This window comes from Meriones unguiculatus, chromosome 17, assembly GCF_030254825.1.
Source record: "Meriones unguiculatus strain TT.TT164.6M chromosome 17, Bangor_MerUng_6.1, whole genome shotgun sequence".
NCBI classification, from domain to species: Eukaryota; Metazoa; Chordata; class Mammalia; order Rodentia; family Muridae; genus Meriones; species Meriones unguiculatus.
This window is the reverse complement of record NC_083364.1, coordinates 78,847,107-78,874,150: the sequence shown is the minus strand read 5'-3', so window position 1 is coordinate 78,874,150 and position 27,044 is coordinate 78,847,107. Positions and strand designations below refer to the sequence as shown.

At 36.1% G+C, this 27,044-nt stretch overlaps 1 protein-coding gene across 3 annotated transcripts in view; it reads right to left on the bottom strand.

The window, feature by feature from the left end:
• Usp25 (ubiquitin specific peptidase 25) overlaps window positions 1-27,044 on the bottom strand; it is a 120,005-nt gene that overhangs the window by 14,955 nt on the left and 78,006 nt on the right. For 2 of the 3 annotated variants that reach the window (XM_060370666.1, XM_060370667.1), the window contains 5 exons: window positions 26,526-26,752; window positions 23,375-23,445; window positions 22,027-22,255; window positions 19,850-20,050; window positions 10,729-10,868 (listed from right to left, as the gene is read on the bottom strand). In XM_060370666.1, the coding sequence (XP_060226649.1) occupies window positions 10,729-10,868; window positions 19,850-20,050; window positions 22,027-22,255; window positions 23,375-23,445; window positions 26,526-26,752 (868 nt within the window). Of the gene's footprint in view, window positions 1-3,155; window positions 3,252-5,364; window positions 5,479-10,728; window positions 10,869-19,849; window positions 20,051-22,026; window positions 22,256-23,374; window positions 23,446-26,525; window positions 26,753-27,044 lie in introns of all 3 variants that reach the window. The other variant, XM_060370668.1, reaches the window with a different exon arrangement.

Below are 27,044 nucleotides of genomic sequence, written 5' to 3'. Positions count from 1 at the left end.
GTATAAAACCAAGTATTTTATATCAAATAACATCAAATGAACAGGTATTATGGAAGAGATGAGGCATTTACTGGGAAAGAGCTTAATGACATAATCAAGAGATTACACTGAGAATTATTAAAAAACATAGGATTTTCAGATGATAAATATATAAAAATATATTATCTGTGTTCATCCTATCATGTACCATTTTGTAATAAAATATTTATGCATCTAAGAACAGTGTAAAACATAATTATCAAGCAACCTTATGAAACATTATTAAAAGTCATAGCAAAGGATGACCAACTGAAAAGTCATCTCTCATTCTTTTTTAAAATAATCCAACATAATTTCCAATTAAAACTTGGACATAATCCAAGTATCACTTAGATTCCCTAAGAATTCATTTAAAATGATTCTAAAAATCTTAAAAATTGAAAAAGTTTCATCAAATATTTAACTTATAAAAATTAAAAATTAGCAAATGTTTTTCCATAAGATATCAAATATACTAATGGTGCATGAGGTAATATGTTCATTGCTTAAAAATACAGCAATAGAATACAGAGACACAAACAGTCCTAGCTACATGGAGAATTACTATGTGATAGAGATGACATTTTAACTCAATTTAATCAAAGATTGGTTAGACAAAATTTTTGGAAGTTTTAAATATTTTTCTATTGAAAGAAAGTTAAAATCCCAAAATTGATATCAAGGTTAAAAGCATTAGAATTCATGACTTCAATAATTATACAAATAGTCATTAGACTTCTTAGATCTATGAGAAAAGCTACTTATTAAACTTCATAGGCCAAATAAGTATAAGATACAAATATAAACCACAAAATACAAATGGCAAACTGTTGATGAATGAATTATCATATCTTACTTAATATGAACAAAAAATTCCCACAATACAAAAAGGAACAAAGACAGTTATCATAAATACCAACAGGCAAAATATTTCCACAAAGATACTGAGGCTCAGCAAAAACCAAACACATTTTAGTTAGGGATTGAACTTTGTAATGCTCTCTTGACAGACAACTGTCCATAAGCTAAATACTAATATCAATAAAGAAATATGACAATCATTTAACAGCACTAAAGTCAAGTACTTCGGCTCTCCTATATTTGTGACAAGTATTCAATAATACAATAATGTCCATACCCGTAAGTGAGCTGAACATCGAGCAACATAACTGTCAGTCACAAATGATAACAACAGTTTCGACTGAACTATTGCTGAGACACTGTCTAATGAATTCCTTCTAAGCAGATTATGTATTTAATTTTAAGATATCTCAATGAAGGCACTATATGTGATATTTAATATACTGTCTAGTGTTGCAGAATTAAGTGAGATAACTTGGATTTAAAACTCAGCACCTGATCACGGAGACCTTATGCCAACTTCTTAACCTAAAACAGGAGTAAATTATAGGAAAAAGAATGCTGAGTGTCTGAGCCCATGGGCTCCTCAGTGTGTCACAGCTGGACACATTATTTACATGTGTGGTTTACTCTAAGAAAATGTTAAATACATTTTGTTAATCCCAATAAAAATCCTACCATACTATGGAAAAAATAACTACCGAAACAAACAAGATGAGGAAACAAAGGATTACCCTACTTTAAGTTATTAATATAGTGAATAAGTTTAGGAATGGAAAAATTATAAATATATGAGTAAGTTTAAGTAGGGGAAATAGCTGGCAAGGAAAACTATTCATAGTCTATGTTTTTATGCATGTATTAGTTATTTAAATGTCACTTTCTCTAAAAAGACTTCTAGACATCAGGGCTGTCTTTTACTTTATGTATTCCCTTCTTATTCACTTTTTCTTATTAATTGCAATTTAATTAATGTTTGATTCTCCACTAAAAATCATGATTTATTCAGGAAGAATTTCAATCCATAACTACTAAGTATGTACACTGGGTTTAGCGCTAAGTCTTATAAATTCCAATTTCAATCAAGAGTAGAATGGAACCAAAAATAATGGCACCGTTTTATGATGAAATACCATGGTATACTACAAACTACGAGTCCAGTCAATGACATAAACTCTAAGCATGTTGTAAACCCAGACATACTGAAAAGAACCAGGAGGAAAATGTTCCTAACAGCAGAGGGGACAGCTGCGTTTGGTAGAGGGGACTACAGAAAGGAGCACGGAAGTGATGCAAGAGCACCTCAGGATTGCTTTGTGGCCTGACTGGTGGATTACATGGGCAGCTGTTTCTTTAGTGGTGATCTCCTGGGTTGTAGCCTACTGCTGCTGTACGTTAGAGCATTTTTATAAATGAAATTAAATATAAGTTACAGAGTAAACAAAGGTGCAGCAGTGGTCGTAAGTATTAAGGTTTGTAAAGTTAGAGACTGAATACTATCAATTTGGGATAATTACTGCGAAGCAATGACACGCCTAACAAGGACAATGTTCCATGCTACGAAGGTTCACTTACCTCACAAAACCCCAAGAAAACAACTTTAATAGGTACAGACAACAGTGAAAACAAACAAACAAACAAACAAAACAAAACAAAAACCTCTCTGACTTTCAAAGAAAATAAAACGTGATTCCCAGAGTAATAATTACATAGGGCCCTTTGCCCCCAGCATGCACATATGGTTACAGCAAACAGGCCTTTATGATTGTCTTTAATTTTTATCTCTTTGATTTTGTTTTTTTATCATTGGAGCAATTTTAAATTGCCATTTTGTGAATCCTTTCTTTAGGCCATTTCACTTAAAATATTTTCTACTTAAAATTGTAGTAACTTAGGCAGGAGTAATGGCTCAGAGGGTAAGAGCACAGTGCTCTTGAACGCCAAAGGTCCTGAGTTCAATTTCCAGCAACCACATGGTTGTTGTAATGAGATCTGGTGCCCTCTTCTGATATGTAGGCATACATTCAGTACAGAAGTGCATACTAAATAAATAAATAAATAGATACATAAATAATCTTTTAAAAAAATGTAGTAACTCAGGTAAAATAATCTGACTTTCTTGAGTTATCTGCATTAAAGAAGGAAAAGGTTCTTACACACAAACAGCTCCCAGAACACCAGGTTGTCATGGTTCAGGCAGGAAAGCATAGATTAGTTTAAAGAGATAAGATGCTGTAAGACAGTACATTTTTTAAAAGATGAGAGGTTAATAGTACCTTGAAGAACCCTGCTTCAGGACCACACCTGTCATACACACTCCTGGATTTACCTATGGCCATGATAATACCTTGCATACTGGGTGTCATCATGATCTGCCACAGAAATTAAAAGTAAGAGTTTTTGAATGGCTAACAGTAAAACACAGAAGTAAAATCAAAACACCTTACACCGAGCAAAACAAACTATTTACATGCAACTTAAAAGCCCTTTGTTCTCTACTGCTTACGAATCAAATGGTGCGTTTATAAGAGAGCAAATGTTCTCTGCTGTATAAGTGAAAGCACTAACCAGTCATCTGTGCAGTGACACAGATGGCTGTCAGGATGCCTCTGTCGGTACAGACTACAGAAAAGCATGCTTTTCTGGAGAATTGTAAGTGGAGAATTGTAAGGAGGCGCCCTCTCCTGGACAAATGAGAAAACAAGTCTCCAAGAGCACTATTTAAGATCGGGACACGGCTGGGATAGAGAGTTAATAAAATGTAACTGATAAGAAAAAAATAAAATTAAAAAAAAAGAAAGCATAGCTAGACAAATAAAATTGTCTAATCTTTGTAAATAAATAAATAAATAAATAGATAGATAGATAGATAAATAAATGAAAAGAAAGAGCTAGTCGGAGGGCTGCCGGGCCTCTGAGGAGTTACATTTTCCTCCCTCTCCTGGTCCCAGGATGGGCCCTCTGTACAGCTGCACAGTCTGCATATCTGTAAGCAAAGCTTTTCGTCCATACAGCTTATCTTGAAACGTCACAAGGCGCATGTGCTGTTAGGCAAGAACAACAACAAAGTACATCAACACATACAACCCTAAGTAACAGAAGCTTTCCCACCAAAGGTAGTGTTAAGTGAGGAATCACAACTCTTTCATAAATGCCAGTTAGCTCACACTAAAAACAAGCTTCATAATAAAGTAGTACTTTGATTGAAATGTATCAGTTTGGATGATTTTCAAGAGCAAACATGAAACAATGTAATTTAGTACTATTCATACTATATACAAGATACAACAGGGCATATTCTGAATACCCTGCTTTCAAAATGGCTTATTCATGGCTGTTTGCATTTGAAATATCTTTGAAATTAAGTACTATGAAACTGTCTTACTTCAACTGAAAGGCTATGATCATTTCCTCTGCTTCACTGAAACTATTCCTCATAATTTTACTCTAGATTGTATGTAGAGAATTGCAAGTGTCCACTATTTATTCTTGCCTGCTTATGCAAATCTTCTGGTCAGTTCCTCTCTTTTAAATCTAGGCTTTCAACAGGCATGCCTTCTCATATTGGCCCTGATACTAACTGGTTTAGTTATGCCTTTACGACACTTGTGATTTTGGTGATTTTACATAATCATAATTAAAAGTCAAAAACATTTTTTCAGGAATAAAAGATATTTGGAAAATAGTATTTAACACACATTCAGTTCTTATCCACAAATACAAATACTAAAAAGTTGTGGCATTCAACAACTCTCTATGCTCCGAAATCACCTTAGCCTCCCCCATCTTCATTGTTACTATTCAAAAACTACTAATCTGCCCTCTCTCAAACCCAGGAAATAACCATTTTAGAGGACTTGAGGGGGAAAATACAGAAAATGAATGGCAATAATTTGGTGGAATAAATGTTCTCGATTTCAACTGGACTAAAGAGAACTTTATCATGAAAAACAAAAAATGCCTGAAGGGTGTTGGAACAGCTAAGTAGAAAAGAGGTGGAAAGATGGAGGTGCCCGTGGCGGGGACAGGAGGACACTGCTAGGTATTCAGCTACAGGCTGAGGCTATAGCAGCAAAAATTTCAACTACCAATCTTGTAACCAATCATGTTATAGGGCTTTCTGTGGTAGGCAATGACGGGCAAAGAATAAAATAAAGTATACATGTAATACAGATTAGGAAAACATCAGTTATTTTTAAATGCAAAATATGTATTATACAATTAAATGATTCTTACTAAAATCTATCAGCTTTAACGTAAACTAAAGTGGAAAATCCTTCTTTTCATCTGTTCTTTAAGCTAAACTCTTTAATGTTACACTTAATTCCCAAGTTCTGTTAGTAACTGCAAGCTTCACACCATGGAGGCAAAGCTGTGTGTTAGGCAGCAACAGGCACTAGGTGTATAGATTCAGGCAGGCCTCAGGTGCTTCTACAGATGGGCAGAGAGTGAGTGCAACCATGCAGAGTGCTGCAACAGAGGTACCTCGTCGTCATGCCCCCCCTCCTTTGACTCAATCATAAACTTCCCTACGTGGGGAATCTCCACCTCTACAACTTGCTGGTTAGAAGGTGGGTGGCTTGTAGTGTTTTCAGGTTTCTGCAGAAGAAAATCATTGGTATGCAGATTAGGAGAGGCAGCGACACAGGCAATCTCTTTACATGTAGAGACTTACAATCTCTTTCATAATATCTATAATATCTATACTTAAGTATAAACTGAAACCACTTAAAACATTAGCAGCAGGTTAATCAAATTGTAATATAAAACGGTAGCCTTTCTTTTCAACCTCCAAATATGCAAGGTACATTTTCACCAAGCATTTTAGACTTCAAGTATTTCAAAATAATAAATACCTGAGTTTCAGTTAGCAATTGTATTTAAAGCAGACAAGCAGTCCTAGTTGCTCCAGGAAGCCTTTCTTTCTATCTCTATGAACATAAGAGAATGACCTACTCTCCACTCAGCCATGTGTAAGCATGAAGCTTGCACGGGGTCCTGTTTAACCAACAGGTGTACAACTTGCACATCTGTAGCTCCCAGTCGCAGATGTCAGAAGTAGTGAAAGTGGTTAGGCAGCTTCAGTCATTGCACTGTGCACCAGAACCTTCTTTAACAAAAGTAAACATTTGTTCTAACAGGAAATATGAATAAGAGCAATTACAAGTTGTTATCCTATTTGAAGTATGAGTGAATTTTGATGTTGTAAACATTTTGTTCCATTCTATAACTACATATTTAAATAGGCTTTTAACAAGGAAAACACAAGTAATGGTCAAGAATAGTATTTTTTTCTGTTAGAAATGTTACTTTTAGAAGTGTTATTTCTGTAGCACATTTAGGGTGCTATAATTTTTATCATCTCTGTTGTTGTCACTATGAGCTAACATTTAACTACCTTATACTTAAAAGGTGTTTAAATGGCAGACATTGCCAAAATCATTACCTTATTTTATGAAATTCCTTTAAATATTTATACTGTAGTGATTTAAAAACAATCTTACTCACACATATTTTATAGAGAGACTTTGTTATAATACTGATCTTGCAGAGACACCAAGTTCAATTCCCTGTAACCATGCCAGGCACCTCATAATAACCTCTAACATCAACTCAAAGGAACCCAGTGCCCTTTTCTGGATTCCATGGGCACTTGCACTCACTTGTGTACAGAGACTCACATACATATAAATAAAAGTAAAATTAATCTCAAAAATAAATAAATAAATAAACAAGCAAACAGAAAATTCACTTTAAGAATATAGCTACAGGGTCCCTATAAAACAGCTACATGGGGGTGTGAGGACTTGAGTTAACAAAACAAGCTTTGTTTGCCACTGTTGAGTTTCAAAAGCATAATGTTGTACTGATAAATACTGTAAGAAAAGAGTTCACAGAATAACTCAACTCAGAGTATTTTTTACATAAAGTAGTTGAGGTAAAATAAATGTTTATTTTTTATTTTCTATTATTTCAAACATAGTGAACAAATGAAGAAAAACTAAACAAAGGCTACAAAATTAGTAAAATCCTCAGTTACCATGACAGAAATAACTAAAACAGTCTGAAAAGTATGGGCTGTATGGTTTTGTAAAAGTGTTCTCAAAGAATCAAGTGAAAAGTCGCAGAGCTATAAATTTTACATCTGACTAGAAATACAACCCAGAGTAAAATGCTTCTTTAAGTTTCAATAAGACTGAAGTGATTGTGGCGTTAATAAGTATGCTTTGGTTTTGTTTTGACAGCAGGTGTCACTTTTATGACAGCAGGACACTATGTGATACCCTGTCTAATAATTAAATATGGGGAATCTATTCTAAGGATACATGTAAAATGTGTAGAAACTTTTTTATTATAATAGCCTCTTTATAATAATACAAAACTGAAAAACAAACATACAATGGAATTGGGTAATTATACAAAAATTCAATTATTGAGAGGAACAACATTTGGCATTTTTTTTTTACTGAGTTGATATCATGAGAAAATATCTTTTACATTAGGAGAATAAAAGAAAGGCAAGACATAATATAGAGAGACTATTTTCTGTATTCTATGTATGCATTGCCAGTCAATTATAAAACCTGTGACCTGTAGGAAAAGGTAAAGTAGAAGGTAGGACATCCAGAAGGCAGAAAGGATTCTAGGATAGAGCCAGGTATGGGTGATTCTCCCAAGAAAATGTGAGGAGAATAGATGCATGGTACCTGAGCAGAGGTAACTAGCCATGTGGCAGAATTACTATAAATGTGTTCTTTTAAGTTATGTACTAGTCAGAGAAGAGCCTAGCTATATAGCCTAGGATTTGTATATTTATTTTGGTTCTAATGACTCAGATTCTTGGAGCTTAGGGCTGAGAGAAAAACATGCTCCCTACTACAATATAAAACTGCATGCTGTAGTAATTCAACTATAGAACCAATCTCTAACCCTATATAAAAATGAAAAGAAAGAAGAAACAGCCAAGTTAACAGTGACTGTCCACTGGCCAGCAACTGAAACCAGGCACAATATTTCTTTCTTGCATTCTGCTTTTCATGCTCTTAAATATCCTAAAATGTTCAATTAGGGCCTTTGAAAGACTCTATCCAGTAGGGTACTGAAGCAGATGCTGACACAGCCAAACTTTGGGCAGAGTGCAGGGAACTTTATGAAAGAAGGGGGAGATAGAAAGAACTGGAGGGGACAGGAGCTCCACAAGAAGAGCAACAGAACCAAAAAATCTGGGCCCAGAGGTCTTTTCTGAGACTGAAACTCCAACTAAGGACCATGCATGGAGCTAACCTAGAACCCCTGCACAGATGTAGCCCATGGCAGCTCAGTCTCCAAGTGGGTTCTCTAGTAATGGGCACAGGAACTGTCTCTGACTTGGCTGGCTCTTTGATCACCTGGCCACAGAGGAAGACAATGCAGACAGTCCTGATGAGACCTGATAGACTAGGGTCAGATGGAAGGGGAAGAGGACTGACCTGTATCAGTGGACTAGGAGAGGGACATGAGAGGAGAAGAGGGAGAGAGGGTGGTATTGGGAAGAGATGAGGGAGGGGGCTACAGCTGGGATACAAAGTGAATACAGTGTTCTTAATAAAAATAAATATTTTTTCTATGGAAAAGAAAGCGCATGAACATCTGGAGATTGCAGATAGTTTCTATGATTACATTTTACAGGCAGTCATGAGTACTCTAGAGCTGGACCTTAAGGTGCCCTGTATTTGTGAGAGACCTAGGGTGGAGAAGAAACCAGCACCATGACACCTGCTCTCAAAAGGAAACAAGAACAGATAAAATCCTCTGCATTAACTCAGGGTAACTACAGTTTTGCAGAAAGATAGAAAACTGAAACTCAAGTAAAAAGTTTACGCAGCCATGTCAATATGCTTTCTAAATATGTGGTTGAGAACAATTAAAAGCTTTATTTTATAAGTTGCCTTTGTCACAGTATTTTATCACAACAATGATAAGGTCAAGAGGGAGAGGCCTTCATATATAGGATTAGCGCCACTATAAAAGGATGCAAGAGAGATCCTTCCCTCATTTGTCATGTGAACAAATAAGAAGAAATGTCTGTCAGTTATACTACAATGTACTGAAAAAAAAAAAAAAAAAAAAAGAAATACCAGCTACCGTCCTAAATGGCTTTTAACTGGTCTATGCATAATCAGATTTTTTTGTTGTTTTTTTTTTGTTGTTGTTGTTGTTGTTCTGTTTTGTTTTGTTTTTAAGAGAAAAAAAATAGGGTTTTTTGCCAACGCCCAGGTGAACTGTCAAGGTCTGGAAAGAGGGTTAGAGGGTTAGAAAAAAAAAAAGTTTACGCAGATTGTATTTCTAGTAAGAAATGAAATCCATACAAAAAAGTCACAGACTGCTTATTTATAGTCTGAAGATTCTCACTCTAGTCTCTAACATGTGCTAAGTATATATGTGAAATATAACAAGAAGTGGTTTCCAGGCTCCGAAGCAATGATCCTGAGATTAAGAGCCACAAACTACCCACAGCAAAGCTTATAACTCTCCAACAAATTTGTATTGCACAGGCAACATTGCAAGTGTTATTTTTATGAGAAAGAGAACATAGAAAATCCTTAGCTTTCTCATCATATTCTCTCTTTTCGCCTTCCCTTTTCAAGAAGAGGCAGTACTTTGCTAGTTTATAAGATGATACCTTTAACAACAAATCTAAGTCATGCAAATTTATATGATGACTGTGTGAATTACAATATTTATAATTAGATGAACCAAAATGAAACATAATTCTACATTACATTAAATTATGGTTTTGGTTTTCTGAGTGCGGCTAAAAGCATAATATAGGATTTCATGTTTTAAGGTGCCAATTTATAAAGACCCCAAGTTAGAATTTTATAATGTAGAATTACTCTCCCTGTACCTATTGTGTTTCTATTCCTCTGGTTTTCCTGTTCCCATGGCCTCCAATATCAGCATTTTCAGACTCATGAAGGAAAATATTTTCCAAGGAAAGCTTTAGAGTTAACAGATGTTCTTAAATTCATTTATATATTCTAAGACATTTGCAGAATTTATAGTTATAAAATATATTTAAATTAATTTCCATATTTAAAAAGCTATAATATGATTTTCAAGCTAGAAGTAAAAGAATTTCTGGTTATTATTTTGTTCTTACAACATAGCTTATAGAATGTCTTATTTCCTGGAAATTGTGGTTAATGAAGGAGGTCTTAAATTAGCAGGCTACTGGTGAAGCAAAATTCATGTGCAAAGAACATTAAGTCATGTAAATTTGCAAAGTACCCTGGGAAGAGAATCTTCACATCCTAAAGAATTTCCCATAAAGCCTGCATGGGGCTGAATATTCACTAGTAAAATTGGGGATGGGGTAAGCTACTGAAACATGGTGGTTTTGCAGTACAAAATTCTTCCCATGTGTTTCCTTCCCAATCTCACCGACTCATACTCACTGACTTAACCACACATGTCAGCTCAACTTCCTCCTATAAAACAAACTGGAAAGTACACTACAGGAAGGCGACAAATGACTACCCAGGACAGACAGAAACTGCACATCATATTTATTTTCTAATAATTCTCACTCATTATTAAACACCTTTTATGGAACATTGACAATTGTCTCTTAATTTCCCAATTATTCCAGTACTGGCAGACCACATGCCAAGTCAACTAGCGGAACAGGAAAACAGAAACTTAAGAGAGAACTTTATTTAAAATCACAAACTGTGGAAATGCCACCCACGTGCCCAGATCACATTCACAGCAAAGGCACAGGTAGCCTGACTCCCTGACAAGGCGCTCCAGTACACTGTGGGAATGCTGTGCGTGGCTATGCTTGAGAGCCAGAAGAGAAGTTCTTACCGACTGCAAAATTGTCTCTGGACCTTTATCTTCATGCTCGTGGGATGCCTTGGCAATCACTCTGAGAGTTTCCTCCTTCCAGTGCTTTGAGAAGTCGCTTCGTGATGGTTGCTCTAGATACTCTGATCCTCCTGCTTGTGCTTCAGGAGAAGAGAATCAGTTGTGTATCGGATATAAATTGCAGGACACTATACAAAGATGAGGAGCTTATTTCTAATTCTGAAGCTATACAATAACTAAGTTCAGTCCTTTGCTGTAAAATCTGTCCTTCATTAAACTTCCCCCAAAACCTCACCAACAAAAGGTATCCAAAAACAAATGAACAAAAAACAAGAGTACTCAATTACTACAGAATATACTCCCACTATATTTTATGTAAGAATTTTTTTGAACGTATGACAGGAGTCTACTGAGCGCATCTGAAAGACTCTAACTAGCAGTGTTTTCAAAGCAAAGACTCATGACCAAACCTTTGACAGAGTACAGGGAATCATAAGAAAGAAGGGGAGTTAGTCTGATGGGGAAAGGATAGGAGCTCCACAAGGACCAAATATATCTGGGCACAGGGTCTTTTCTGAGACTGACATTCAACCAAGGACCATGTATGGATATAACCTAGAACCTCCACTCAGATGTAGCCTGTGGTAGCTCAGTAACCAATTGGTTTCCCAAAGTGAGGGGAACAGGGACTATTTCTAACAGGAACTCAATGACTGGCTCTTTGGTCTCCCCACCCCCGAAGGGAGGAGCAGTCCTGTTAGGCCACAGAGGAGGGCTTTGCAGCCAGTCCTGAAGATACCTGATAAAACAGGATCAGATGAATGGGGAGGAGGTCCCCCCTATCAGTGGACTTGGAAAGGGGCAAGGTGGAGATGAGGGAGGGAGGGAGGGACTGGGAGGGAATGAGGGATCGGGACACGGCTGGGATACAGAGTTAATAAAATGTAACTGATAAAAAAAATAAAAATAAAAAAAGAAATAAAAAAAAAGAATTTTTTTCTATATGAAAAATGTCAACGCCTCTTTCTGAAAAATCATCCAGGTTTTACCTAAAAGGAGAATTGGATTGCCACAGCATTTGTGGTGTGGGTTTTCACAATGAGTACAGACTGTTTGTTTGTTTGCTTGCTTGTTTGTTTCCATCTATCAAATCCTAACCCTGAGTGAACCCTACCATCCCCATTTTGATCCTGCCCTTGTAAGTTGAGTGCTCTCAGGAAAGAAGCAATACCAAGTTGGCACACTACTGCCAATATGAAATTGTGACTTCAAATACCATTAGGAAAAGAATTAAGAGTATACTTCCTACTCCATGTTTTCATCTCCAGATCATATATCATGTACTCTGCATATCCAATGTCCTAAAAAGCTTTACATAACTGGGTTTTGGCTTTTCCCTCCAATGACACATTGTATCCTCTGCTCAAAAAGGCCCCCACACAACCAGCAATCCTGTGTACACTAAAGAGAAGCTTCCCTCACACCCATGGATTTGCATACTCCTGTCTGTCTGTTCTTCTACTTTCTGGAAACTTGCTTATTTTAGAGTGTAGTCTCCAGGCCTCAGCATTACTTGGATTTTTGTGTGAATAAGTCCATATGTATCCCTCCTTGATGTAACACCTCTCTCCCTTCTCAAAATATGACAATGGAGAGTCTCCATTGAGGCAAATAGCTCCTCCTAAAGGAGCAAATCACTAAAAGAGGAGAACCCCCATTCTACAGTAATATAAAACTTGCCTTTAAAGACTACTTCACTTGACAACAAGGAACAAGACAGAAGCCTACCACAGAGGGCCTCTGAAAGACTCTACCCAGCAAGGTATTAAAGCAGATGTCTCATAGTCAAACTTTGGGCAGAATGCAGGGAATCTTACAAAAGAAGGAGGAGATAGATCTAGAAGGGACAGGAGCTCCACAAGGAGAGCAACAGAACCAAAATAAGTGGGCACAGGGGTCTTTTCTGAGACTGATACTCCAACCAAGGACCATTCATGGAGATAAACTAGGACCCCTGCACAGATGTAGCCCGTGGCAGCTCAATCTCCAAATGGGCTCCCTAGTATGGGGAACAGGGGCTGTCTCTGACATGAACTCAGTGGCTGATTCTTTGATCACCTTCCCTGAGGGGGGGAGCAGCCTTAGCAGGCCTGCTCCAGAGGAAGACTGAAAGACTGAAAGATGGGCCTGTTGAGAACTGATAGGCTAGGGTCAGATGGAAGGGGAGGACCTTCCCTATAAGTGGACTTGGGGAGGGGTATGGGAGAGGATGAGGGAAGGGGGGTGGGATTGGGAGGGGATGAGAGAGGTAACCACAGCTGCTATACAAAGTGAATTAACTGTAATTCTCCACTATCAGTGGACTGGGGAAGGGGCATGGGAGGAGATGAGGAAGGATGGTATGGTAGGATTGAGAGGGGGTGAAGACGGGGCTACAGCTGGGATACAAAGTGAATAAATTTTAATAAATAAAAAATTATATTAAAAAGAACTATAGTCTTAAACTATTCTAGACTTTACTATTTTACAGACATTCTGTAACAATGTATATGTTTGAAAATATCAAATATCAACTATCAGAATAAATAAAACATTAAATACAAAAAATAAAGACTACTTTACAATTATAGCTTAATTATTACTTATTTAAAACTCATATCCCCTGCCACCTGAGCAGGCATGCTATTTCTCTTTGTTAATTCTCCAAGGGCCAGCACAAATAGAAATATAACTTAATACAACGAAGGAATTAGCAGTGAAGTTAAAGAAGGAGAATGAAGAATGAAGAGGTAAATTTTCCACACTGCTACTGGAATTAGGGAGTCGCTGATTAACAAATAGAGCTACAGGCAGCCCCTACTTAACATTTAACTTTTATCATCCAAATGCTTATTATTCAAAATGTAGTACCATAATTTCAATATATATGCATGGACATTCATTTCACCAACAAATTTTAATTAAACACCTACAAAGCTAGACACTAGGTCTCCAGGAATACCAAAACAAACAGTAATGTCTTCTCTTAAAATCAGTTATGGACAAAGTCACTAATTGAAAACAGAAGGATTTTAATTGTTACAAGGAGTGGTTTGAATGGGAATGACCTCCGTATATTTGAATGTTTGATACTAACTTGGTGGAAGTGTTGGAAATGATTTGGCAGCATGGTGTTTTGAGGCTTTCAAAGCACACACTATTTCCAGTCTCTCTCTCTCTCTCTCTCAGCCTCATGCTGTAGGATCGGTTATAAGCTCTCAGCTCCTGCTCCAGTGCCATGCCTTCCTGCCTGCTGCCGTGCTCCCTGTCATGACAGTCATAGAGTCCAAGGCTCAGGAACCATGAGCCCCAAATTAAATGCTTTCTTTTACAGGTTGCTTTGGCTTTGGTGTTTTGTCACAGCAATAGAAAAGCAACCAAACATAACAATATAACGACAATAAAGTCTAAAAATGAAATGAGGCTGTTGTAAACAATTTAGTTTGTGGGATTCAGGATAACATAAATTTGAAAATATGAAGACTAATGAGTTTTTTGCACCAGAGAAAACACAAAGAGCCAAGTAATTTGAGTGTCTAGATTATATACATCACAATAAACAACAAAGATACCAAAGAAAAATGCTTATGGGCAAAGTGTTAACACTCTTGAATGCCACAAAATGTTTTTAGTTGACCAAGAGGTAGGAAAAGTTCTAATGTAATAGCAACACGGCAAGTTTTTCAGAAAAAAAATAGGGGCTATACAAATCTTGCCTGGTAAGCCAAAATGTCTCAGGCCTAGCTCTTGCACATCCAGGAAATTATACTATTTACAGTTTTAATAATGGAGTACAGTAGAAAGAAGAATTGAAATCAGTGAAGGAAGCGAGGTCAGGAACAAGAAGTTATCTGAGCATATTAAATGAGATGATTGCACTCTGGATAAAAGACAGCATAAAGGCAGATAGAAGTGGTGAGATGGGAAAGTGTATTTTGGAAGCAATACTAGGCTCATAACTTGTTCATAAAGGCAATTCCAAGTTTTGATATGGGGAACTATGAAGATACAGGTGATTTTTGTTATCAGAAAAACTAGAAGTGAGGATTGCTTAAAGGGTGTGTAGCAAGGAAAGAGAGAAGTTAAAGGAAGTTAATTCCCTACATATGTCACTATTTCCTGATTGTGGCTTATATGTTCAAGGTCTCCACGGAGGCGATGTTGGAAAGGAGTCAAGGATACTTCCTACTAGAGAGGGCATCTCTTTCGGGATGGTTTCCTGCAAGTACCTTAAGCTTTGTGCTTGGGGCTTAACAGAAATTTGCCATGGAAATGTTTCCATGTGTTTGCCATCGTTTCTTTTCACCACATGGCAAGAATAACAAGCTTAACAAAATAAGGGCCTAGAAAATATCTGGTCAGACAAGGGTCTAATTATCAATCCAAGACTTATGAATAGTAAATGCCTAATAGTAAAAACAACTTCATCTGATTGATAAAGTCAATGCACTATAGTTCATGAGGGCCAAGATTTTCTCCTATATAAAAATGTGATTCCAAAAAGCCTTATTGGTTAATATTAAATGATTCTGATTAACTGTCACCCAGAACTACTTTCTCTGGCTAGAATAATAATAACAACAACAAAACTGAGATAAATATTTATGTATTTCACCTATTTTAATTTCTCTGGAATTTAAGATAAATCTACAATCTATTACAGTACAATATATTAAATATAGTGATATTAATAACATTTTATGAATGAACTGTGGACCCAATATACACAAAAAAATAGGGTTATGGTGAGAGAAGGGACTAGCTAACCAGTCCTAGATAAGTAATCAGAGAATCAGTCAATGCACAAAGTACTCCCTCCACCACCCCCAAAAAAACCAAATATCCAAAGGTAAGCACTCCTATGGTGTTATTAAAGATTTTTTGGAAGATATGCCAGATGATTTGTGCCTTTAAAAGCACATAGGCGGATTATTTTGGAAATGAGAAGAGCTCAGGCAGAAGAAATAGTTTATGGAAACCATTTTAAGGATCAGTAAAAGACTCATAAAATATCCTAACATTAATCACACTAATAAGCAGGTCAAAATTAAGTACAACCTAAGAAAGGCTATAAAAAACTTTGTAATGAAAATAGATTGATGTGATCTTGAAGGGTTCATAAAGATATTCAAACCCGTTAAATACTGTCAGCAGTGTCACTATTGTAGGGGAGTTCTCTACATGCGAGAGCTATGAGGAATAGGGTTACTTTGACAAAAGGGGTTACCTAACAAGTCCTAGAAAAGCTATCAGAAAACAAGTTGATACACAAAGTGCTCAAAACAAAGACAAAACAAAACAAAAATGATAAATGTATTTTCAGAACAAACGAAAAAATTGAGGAAAGTATATATAATTCCCAAAGGTAAGCAATATTATTATTTTTGGCCTTTTTCTTCTTCAGGAAATTACCAACTTAATAATATTGTCTTAAGAAAAAGAAAAATAATGATTTTATACACATTTTAAACTTACATAAGAAACATTTTTCAATGATCTTTATTTTACTAAGTTCTTAGGAATAAAAGGTTCAAGAAATGACTCCCTGCCACACATAAGGACATTTTTTTTTATCATTTTAAGCCATCAGGAGGACAGAAACTTAACTTTTTACCAAATAACATGCTCCACAACTGATTATTCTATAATCACATAACACTAATACTACTGCAGATCCATATGAATAGAAAGAACTTAATGGGCAAAACTAATGCATTGCTCATGATCCAATTTGGAGGACTATGTGTATAGTCCTTCTGCGTTCTTTATTTCAATATCACTAAGTAGATATAGATCTTTAATTGGCTACTTTGTTAAATCTTTCTTGAGAAGAGCTTGCCAGGGGCAAAGGGAAAAGCACTCAAATTATTTGAACAGCGTTTCCTGCATTATTCCTACTACTCATTCATAATTGTAGAGCACATCCAAGACATACCGGGTCTCCTTAAGATTCTAGAACCCTGCACAGATGTAGCCCATGGCAGCTCAGTGTCCAAGTGGGCTACATAGTAACGGGAAGAGGGACTGCCTCTGACATAATCTGATTGGCCTGCTCTTTGATCACCTCCCCCTGGGGGGGAGGGAGCAGCCTTACCAGGCCACAGAGGAAGACAATGCAGCCACTCCTGGTGAGATCTGATAGACTAAGATCAGAAAGGAGAGGAGAACCTCCCCTATCAATGGACTTGGGGAGGGGCATGCATGAAGAAAGGGGAGGAAGGGTGGGATTGGGAGGGGAGGAGGGAGGGGCTTAAGGGGGGATACAAAATAAATAAAGTGTAATTAATAAAAAAAAGATTCTAGAAATACCACATCAGATTTTTAAAAAATTACTTACATTGAAAACTATGAAGAGAAACAAGAAGGTGACGAAAGCGTTTCTGTACTAATGATGGAATAAACATTGTCATGAAATATTAGCCTTACTCAGTTATGATATGTGAACTCCTCTGAAACAGAGTAAAAGTTTTCTTTTTTCTGTAGTATTAAAATAACATCATAATGCATTTTGGCTAAAACCTATAACCACAGAACTGAGAGGAAGAAGTAAATGATTGCTGAGGTTCAGATAAGCCTGGACATACTGCTTCTACATGGAAAAAATGCACACTTCTTACAGGGGACACAATGCTTATCATTGCAATATTGCTTCTTAAAATCTCAGCACAATCAGGCAAAGAAATGCATGTGAACTGAACATTTATAATCTTTATATTTTTGTTGCTTTGGCTCCCCTCAAAATAGTTATCCTATCAAGTTTATTTTACAATAAAAAGAAATATGAAAATATATATCTAATAATTCGCACTGAATTTTTAAAATGCCAAAACACACAAAATGTTTGGTAGGAAGTAATGTTCACAAAAACAGGGCATGGATCATAGGGACATGAGAAGTTGTGATCATGTGAACCGGGCACAGGGCACAGGGACATGGCCTTTCATGGAATAAAATAAGATGACAATGTATAGGGGAAGGGGATGCTGGGAGAGTAGATTAATAGAATGTGCATTAGTTTGATTTTGAAATAAAATGCTAGCCTTAAACTTATAGTCTTGTTTTTAAAAAGACAAGATAAAGAAGCAGGGAATGTCTGAAATGGTATGTTTTGGTGTTACAAAGTTGATGTAGGTTAGTAAATGAGTGGAGAATCTTTGCCTGTACACATAGATTCTACCATGACTTGGGTCAATTTTGCAGCCGCTATGTCCTACTAGTAAGAAAAATCACTTGTGAATAAACTACACAAATGTCATCTTGGCCAAGTTCTAGGAAGTGGTTAGAATGACACATACAGAAGACCAAGGGTGAAACAAAGTTATAAGAGGACTAGAACAGGAAAAAATAATAAAGGAGAGGGAGGGAGGGAGGAAGGGAAAAAAAGAGAGAGAGGCTGATTGGAGCAAAGAAATCTCTTGGTAGCTGCTGAAGCCATAGCTGCAAATACACAGAGCTCACCTGTCCTACAGGGAACCCACTGATGCTTGGGGAAGAGGCACAGCCCTGCTCAGTGGTAAAGTTCACTGTTCATGAATGGCATTGTATGGCCAAGCAGACCATACAACACTTGCATACCAAAATGCTGGACTTCTGTTTGTATAATACTTTTATGTAGGTCTTTTAAGGATTCTGAATTATTTGCTTCTTTAGTATGAATAAATTAAAATTTCAATTAACTTCAAAAGAAGTTACAAATCGATATGACCAATGTATGCATTAGTCACAAGTCTGTAATGATAGCATATATTTCTTACTGAAAATGCAATTCTGTTTAATGTTCAAAATGGTAAAGCTAAAACCCTCAGAGGTGAGGCTACATTAAAATATCTCTGTCAAAGATGATATCAAGCAAACAAAACCAGCAAATGATTTCTTTAAAGCTAAGAATAGAATATGCATATGCTGGACAAGGGAATTGAGCTAGGTAAAAAGAAACAGAGACAGAAAGATATGAGTCCCTATCCCCATCTCTTTATTTTCCTAATTTGCAGAAATTATCTAGGTTTACTTTGTATCTTCTCACTTTGCTATCCCAGAGGAATAAAACTTTTACAGGAAGAAACATATGGTCCTAAGACAAACTTGCAATTAATCATTTTATAAAAAAGATTAAAAGACATTTTACCTCCACATTTCCTAAAATCTCACTGTGTTAAATTTATTATAATATCTACTTTGAATATTTTAATGGTTTTAAGGATTACATTTTCTAGTATTTATATTTTTATACATTTGCCAATCTTCTTGGTCTATATACAATTTTTGGCTTGGAAGACACTTTTAAATATTTAGTTTTGACTAAAAATTTCTATCATTTTAAAAAAATTGAGTATTAATCACATGGTCCTACTACTGAGCTATAATCCCGACCCTGCTTTATAATCTCATTAAAAAAGAGGAACTGAATTACTGTTAACATTGCTACTCCAGTATTATGCGGTAACTATGGGTATATGAGTATATATGGTATGTATGGTGTTGTATACATGGTCTTTTGAGAGCTTTTTCTAATCACAGTTATTCCCTGCTTCCTGTCAACAGAAGAGTAGCAGAATCAAAGCAGGCAGAGGAATCTCAGCAATTATCTTGAGAAGGGTTTATGTGTGTGCAGTGCTATCTGCCAAGGAGCAAACAAGCTGTGACCTGGGGTCATGGCGAGTGCTAGACCTTTCCTAAGTTAAATGTCACGCTTTGAATTCTTAAATGTGCCAGCTTTAATGGTCAATATACCATTTTTAGCCTGGAAGATAGTTTTAACTATTTAGTTTTGACTAATATTTTATCTTTTTTTTTTAATTGGATAGAGAGCACTACTGAGCATAACAGTGAGCATATGGTGTAATAAAACACAATTAAAAAAAAAAAGCCAGAGAGAGAGGTCAGTAGGCTGTCCTGCCAGAGGACCTGGGTTCAATTCCAGCTCCTAACTGTCTGTAACTCTAGTTCCAATGGCTCTGAGCTCTGACACCCTCACACCAATGCACACAAAATTAAATTTAATAAATGTTAAAAAGAAAATAAAACAGTGATAATAAATGTTGGTACTTGATAATAAAATATAACTTAATAAAAACAGACAAACCTGTGTCTGCAGAAGAGTCAGCCTCCCTCAGCTTTTGAGCAGCTAAAAGTTTTTCTTGTAAAGCTCTTTGGGCAAGATGTGTATCCCATTCTTCTAGTTCTTTCTCAAATCGTTGGTTGTCTTCCTCAACAAAATCTCTCAAGTCTGGTGGTAATGTTTCTATTCCAACAAGGGCTTGCCCAGTCTCTTTATTAAACTCCTCTGCAAATCATATTTCAAAAACAACTATAAAATTAAGAATTACAGGAAAAATGCAAAGCTCAAAATAGAATACATTTCAAATGGAAGGTAAATTATATACTATTAGTTACTATATATAATTATTGTAGTAATAATAATTACTATAATAGTAACAATGACATGAAAATGACTTTATGCACTCTGACAAGTTTTCAGACTCCGAAGAGTAGCGATGAGACACAATATACAATTAAAATGTCTTGTGACTTTAACACTGATGTAACATCATTTTTGCTATTATAAGAAAACATCCAATCTCTGATTATGCAGCAATTAACATTTTCACAGAATAAGAAGTAACCCCTAACTTTACTAAGATCAAAGTAGAACTAAAACTTTTTTCATATTAAGGGATTATCTACAGCATAAAAACACATAATATATGCAGCTTATCAATGCAGCAAGATGTTCTGAAACAATATGGAACTAGTACTTAAATGGTCGTCTTATACTCTAGTTATAAATGGACGGCCTAGTGAAGCTTGTGGCATGGCTACAGAAGGAAAATTGGCTGTATCTCTGCAGCAAGCCTTTACGGGATGTTTTCTTTCTTTCTCTCTTTCTTACCTTCTTTCTTTCTTTTATTAATTAATTCAATTTACATTTAGGTCACAGGTCCCTCCCTCTTCTCCTTCCAGGCCCACCCTCCTTCCCACATTCCCTCTCCCTAGTCTTCAGAATAGGGGAACCTCCCAACCCAGACACCCCAGCTCATTTTTTCACATGAGGACTGAGTTCATCTTCCTCCCCTTTAGCCTTCTGGTTAGTCCCATCATGGGGAAGTGATCAAAACAGCAGGCAACATAGTCTGTGTCAGAGATATCTCCCACTCCTCTAACTAGCCCACATGAAGCCTAAGATGCCCATTGGGCTTATCTTCTTGGAGTCTGTGCATTGTAATATGTCTATCCTGTATTATATGATTAAGTCTGATTATATATACTGTGTGTGTTTTTCTGGGTCTGTGTTACCTCACTCAGGATGATCTTTTCTAGTACCATCCATTTGCCAGCAAATTTCATGATTTCCTTGTTCTTACAGGCTAAGTAGTATTCCACTGTGTAAATAGACTACAGTTTCTTTATCTATTCTTCAACTGAGGGACATCTAGCTTTCCTTCATTGAAAGCCTGTAGTAGAATAACAGAAGTACAGGGACTACAGTACACTGTCACAGAAACTCTGGCTTTGAGCCAAACAGATTACAGTTTGCAAGGCTAGCCAAAAACACTGGAATACAGATGTTTTGAGAACACATGAATGTTTTTGGAAGGTTCAAAAAAAACCTCCAAGAGGAGATGATGTACAGTTCAAATGTCAGTAAAATGTATAAAATTTCAAAGGGGACAATGGTGATAAGTGAAAGTGGAGAAAGTGATAAAGGACAGAAGACCAAAGCCTTCTGTGCAAGGCTAGGGATCAAATGTCAGCCAACAGGCTGTAGTACCTAAAGCACTCACGCAATGGAGGAGCACATTCAGATTTACATTTTATATTTAGCTGAGACTGCCTCAGCTCATGTCTCATTACTGAAATCTAGCTTAGGTTGTGTTGTTTCCTCACTCCAGTTTTTCACATCAGTCAGGAGGGAATGCTTCTTAATCAAATTCTCTACCTTCTGAGTAAATTCATCACATGGTCAAATAGTCACATAAAAATCCATCTTCAAAAGTGCCTCACCCTGGTGCTGGAGACATAGCTCAGTGGTTTAGAGTACTTGCTGTTCTTGAAGACCTGGGTTCACTTCCTAACACCCACATGGTACCTCACAACAACCATCTGTAATTCCATTTCTAGAGCAGCCACTCCTGTCTTTTGATGGACAGGAACCAGACTCTTAAATGATGCAATGCACTTTCATGACTACAAGTAAATCACTCAGACATTAAAAAATAAAAACAAACTCTAAATAACAATGGAGACAGTGCACCCTCTTACCTTGTATTAAGAATTGGGCCTTGTCATTTATGTACATTAAACAGTATGCACTGGCATTTCTATAACCACCAAAAGAGTCCCTTACTAATTCTTCCCAGGATGACTTGGTGACAGTAATATCATTGTACTTCATCCACCTGCTCTCACGATGGTCAAAGATGTATGCCCAGTAGTGGCCGGCATTAGCCTGGCCTTCATGAACTAAAACAGCATGGAGGCGATAAGGGACCTATCACAGAAAGAAAACAAACAAACAAACAAACTGAATTGCAATATGCAGTCTATTATACCATTTGCCAAGGAAACCTGAAAACTACCTATCTGAGAAAAACTAGGGGCACAGTTTCTAAGTAGGTAAAAGTAGCTAGGATTAAATCTTCTGAGAAAAACAACAGAACAAAGAACTAAAACATGCTAAATTATCTAGGGGGAAGATAAACAGAAATTAAATAAACTGAAATATATAAACATGTGTAAGACAAAATAATTTTCAAATCTGAAAGTATACTTTTGTGCATGTTAGTGACTGACCTACTACTTATTTCTACAAAACCAAGGAGGTACAATAATCATTTAATACACACTTCTTCTCTCAGCCATCTCAATTCTCATCGCTAAAACACTAGACTGCATAATCAATGCATATCCAGAGTAAGTTCTCATGCTTTGGTGCTGTTTGGAAACTGTTACTTCCTATGTGATCCTCGTTGCCCTCTAACCCACATATGTCTATCTGCCTCAACATCCTAGATGCTGGCTTAGAGGCAGGTGCTACCACTCCCAGGACAGTGTTAGAGTTTAACTGAGCTTCAGAATTTCTCCCAAAATTATCTATCTTTAAAGAGTCATGTATTTTCTCACTGTGGTCATAATTTTTAAATTAAGTTGCTGGAAAATTGTAAATTTTATTGTAAACTTTTAAAAAAGAGTAAGATAAGTACAGCATGAAGGAAATCTGTTATAAAATTCTGTCATAATTTTTCCCATTAGTTTATACTCTAATACCAAATATATTGCTTATTTTAATAAAATTTATCCAAATTGCATGACACAATATGTAACAAGAATTAGGGTAGTATTAAATTGGATAAAGGTGAGAGGTTGGAAGGATAGCTCAGCAGTCAAGAGCTCTTGTTGCTCTTCCAGAGGACCTGAGTTTATTCTCAGAAACACATCCAGCAGTTCACAATTACTTGTACCTCCAGCTCTGAAGTTATGCAACAGCTTTGGCCTCTACCAGCACCAATACACACATAAATATAAAGTAAATCCTTAAAAATAATATGAAGCTGAATTAGAGAGTATGTCAACAGTTCTGACAATGATTATCAGCTAAGCTTTCACTTACTTGGATCATGGATTTGTCAGAGTACATAAGTTCAATTGTTCGATGGATTCTGGATATGCTTTCCTGCAGATCTACGGATATAAGATGTGACTTAATGGATGATAAATGTCACCTGGATTTCTACCGAGACTAATAAGAGAGGGACCAAAGTTTTCTTATAATCACACTAGAGAAGAAGAAAAGTTTCCTAAACTATTCTTTAAGATACTACCATTAGAGTCTGTGTGAAATGAGATGTTCAGTACAAAGATAGTTTAAAATACAAAAAGAAAAATAATCTGACTCACCTAGGAATATGAAGAGCCAAGAAAATCAAGCTGCACTCAAGTCTCTACAGAAAGCTTTCAAGGAATGTTAAAGCTCATCAGCCTGTGCATGCAGAGAGAGTGCTAGAGAATGTATGGAAAAACCCACTATGTATTTGTATACAAAAAAGTTACTTGAACACTAAAATAACTAAGGGAAAAAGAATATAATCACAGAACTTCCATTCCCCACTATTTCTACTTACAGTAAGAAAAAATTCTATAAAACTCCGTGTTCAAAGCTATATTATATCATAATTTTGAAGTCTGAATAATGTAAGCAACTATCAATACATTAAAGTATCACGTAATCATTACATACTATTAATCAGTTGAAGTGAATCAAGAAGCTAGAAAGGCTACAAACAAAGTAACTTCAAACTCTAGGAAGATCTACTTTAATAGGCAATGAAGAAACTATAAAGGAAAAATGTAAGAGCAACCACTTACAAACATTTAAAACTTTAATTAATATCATAAAAACAAAACAAGGGCTGCAAACACAGCACAGTGGTTAAGAGCACTAGTTGCTCTTCCAGAGGACATGGGTTCAATTCCTAGCACACACATGGCGGCTTACTATCTGTAATCCTAGGAGGTTCAGTGCCTACTTCTGGCCTCCCCAGGCACTGCACACAACTGATGCACCAACATAAATAGAAGGAAAACACTCACACATACAAATAAAAAGTAAAGAAAAAAGACAAAACAAAACCCAGCATTAAAGCCAAATGATAAACTGGGAAAATAATATCTATAATATGTACTGTAGGCAAAAAAAAGTTTAATTAGTATGATTTCTTTTAAGCAATAAGAATTACAAAATTTACTTAATATAAATGAATGGGTAAATGGCCAGCTTCACAAGTTGTTACAAGGGATAAATAATATGTATAATACTTTCAGTATTTGGTGTTTGGCATGAAACTGTCCAAAAATGTTTACAAAATAGGAAAATGAGATCAAATAAGACATTTTTTTAAAAAACACAAACATTTAATGGACTCAGAATTAAGGAAAAGCAAATCAAGACACTGAAATGTAATTTATGATCCCCTACCCCAACTACTCCAGAGTGAATAAATACACTCAGGGTTTGGGAAAATCCTGAGAGTACTCTCTTACACAGAATTATTTTAAAACAGAGCCAAAATGTAAAACATACACTTTAGCTAAAAGGGGGTGTGGTAAAAATATACTCTATTTACTGAAGAATATAAGGCACATACATATGTAATGTATATACATATATACTTATGTAACAGTGTATAGGCCAACACTTTTTGCTGCTAATGCCTGGATATTAAATGTTATGCCTGTATGTTAGAATGCCACACAACAGTCTAAAAAATCAATGCTAGTACATTGTATCAGTAGGAATTAAAGACAGAAAACAAGTAGCATGGGTAAATTAGTCTTTCCTGACTCTAGTACGATATGCTCAAAATCTTATGACACGAATGTTCCTCAGACTCCTCTATCAAAAACGACCAAAGACTGAACTCATCATCGTCTTCCAGGTAGGGGACCACCAGTTTGTCTACTCGAAAAGATATTTTATTTAGTTACTCATGCCACTGTGAACTAAAGTGACCAATCTCATTCCTCTGTGACACTTGTGGTTATTAACCTTCATGTGTCTGTTTTATATTATTTCATTTTTTTTTCATTTATTGTCTCTCTTTATGTAGAGCCTTACTGTCAAAAGTTTATTAGTGTCCACATTTCTGAACGTAAACTTATGAAACAGTCTGTGATGTTGAGAAGAAACTTATCTGACACTTAATACTGCATTCAATAAACACGATGCTTAATTACTGTTAGCGAGTTCTAATATGGAAAATTGTTTTATATATGTATAATATTAACACAAACTGTCTAGTTACTAAGGCTAACAATACAATTTTTTACTCTATTAAACTGTGACTGTTCCTTACTCACACTTAACCATAAAGAGTCAATTTGGCTGTTTACCCTAAGACTAGTGTTGTTTGTAGCTTCATGTTTTTATTATAAAATAAAAATTCATGTATTATTTCTAGTTTAAATTTAGAGTTATTAGGATATATTTTGACATGTAAAATGACCATAATATATTCTACCAGGAAATATTATTTCATTAAAATAAAAAAGTTCATCTTAACAGAAAAATAAATGAGTTCAAAATAAAAAGTTTATTTCAAGAAAGACAAATTACTCAGCAGTACTTCTGTTCATCCATACACACTCTCACACATAAAATTCTTATTTTGCTGCATACCACCTGAAAATCTCCTATATACTGGCATTGGGTCCTTGGATCATATCTGCAAATCTGTTAGATCAGATTGAACACCAAGGCTGGAGATGGAGCTCAGTATCTCTCACATGACTAGACCTCCAGGTTCAATCTCAAGTACAATTTCAAAAAAGCAAACAAAATTAAAAAAAATGCTCTGTAAATGTTTACAACTAAAGAAAAACAGTTAGTTATTCCGTGTTCATTATGCAAACATCAGAGGAAGTCAGAACTGGTGAGCACAAATTCTGAGGCTCTATGACATTTCACCAGTTAAGTAGCTGTGAATACCAGCTTGATATAAATTTAGAACACTACACTAGCAAATCAGACCATCTGTTACATCATTAATCAGCTAGGTAATCTGGGGAAACTCTTTTGATCCCTGTGAATCTGACACAAACAGCATAAAAAATAGAGAGCCAGGTCAGTTTCTCTCACATAAAATATTTTGAGAAAAGGTTTTTTAAAAATACGAGTGGTTGTAACTAACATCCTCAAGTGATTTTCGCTGTCGGCACACGACGTCCTCTGAAGTGACAACAGCTACACTGTGCGCGCTCCTTACCTCGCGTGTCATTTTCTATTTCTGTTCTCCAGCGATGTAAACAGCTCTCCAGCACAGACAGTTCTTCTTCAGTTATGTGCCTCGGCGCAGGATGCATGGGCAAATCCGGAGGTATCCGAGACTGGGTGAATGGTTTGTGTATCACTGACCTCAGTGACAGGGCAGCACCTGATGCAGGTGAAGAGCTGGGCAGTTCTGAAGCAGAGGCTCCCTGCTGTTCTGCTGTGCTGTGTTTTCAAAGCATACACTACTAATTAAACTCCAAGACTCAACCACCAGGGAAAGACTACACAGACAGCATCACTCTCTCAACATTTCAAGAGGAAATGGTCCTAAGAAATACATGAACTGATCTAATAGCCTGATGAGACAATTAGGACATGAGCACTAAACTCTTATAAGGATGAAACTGTGAATTTAACGTTAAGACTGTCTTATTTATTATTATTTTTTTATTTTTATTATTAGTTACATTTTATTAACTGTATCCCAGCTGTATCCCACTCCCTTATTCCCTCC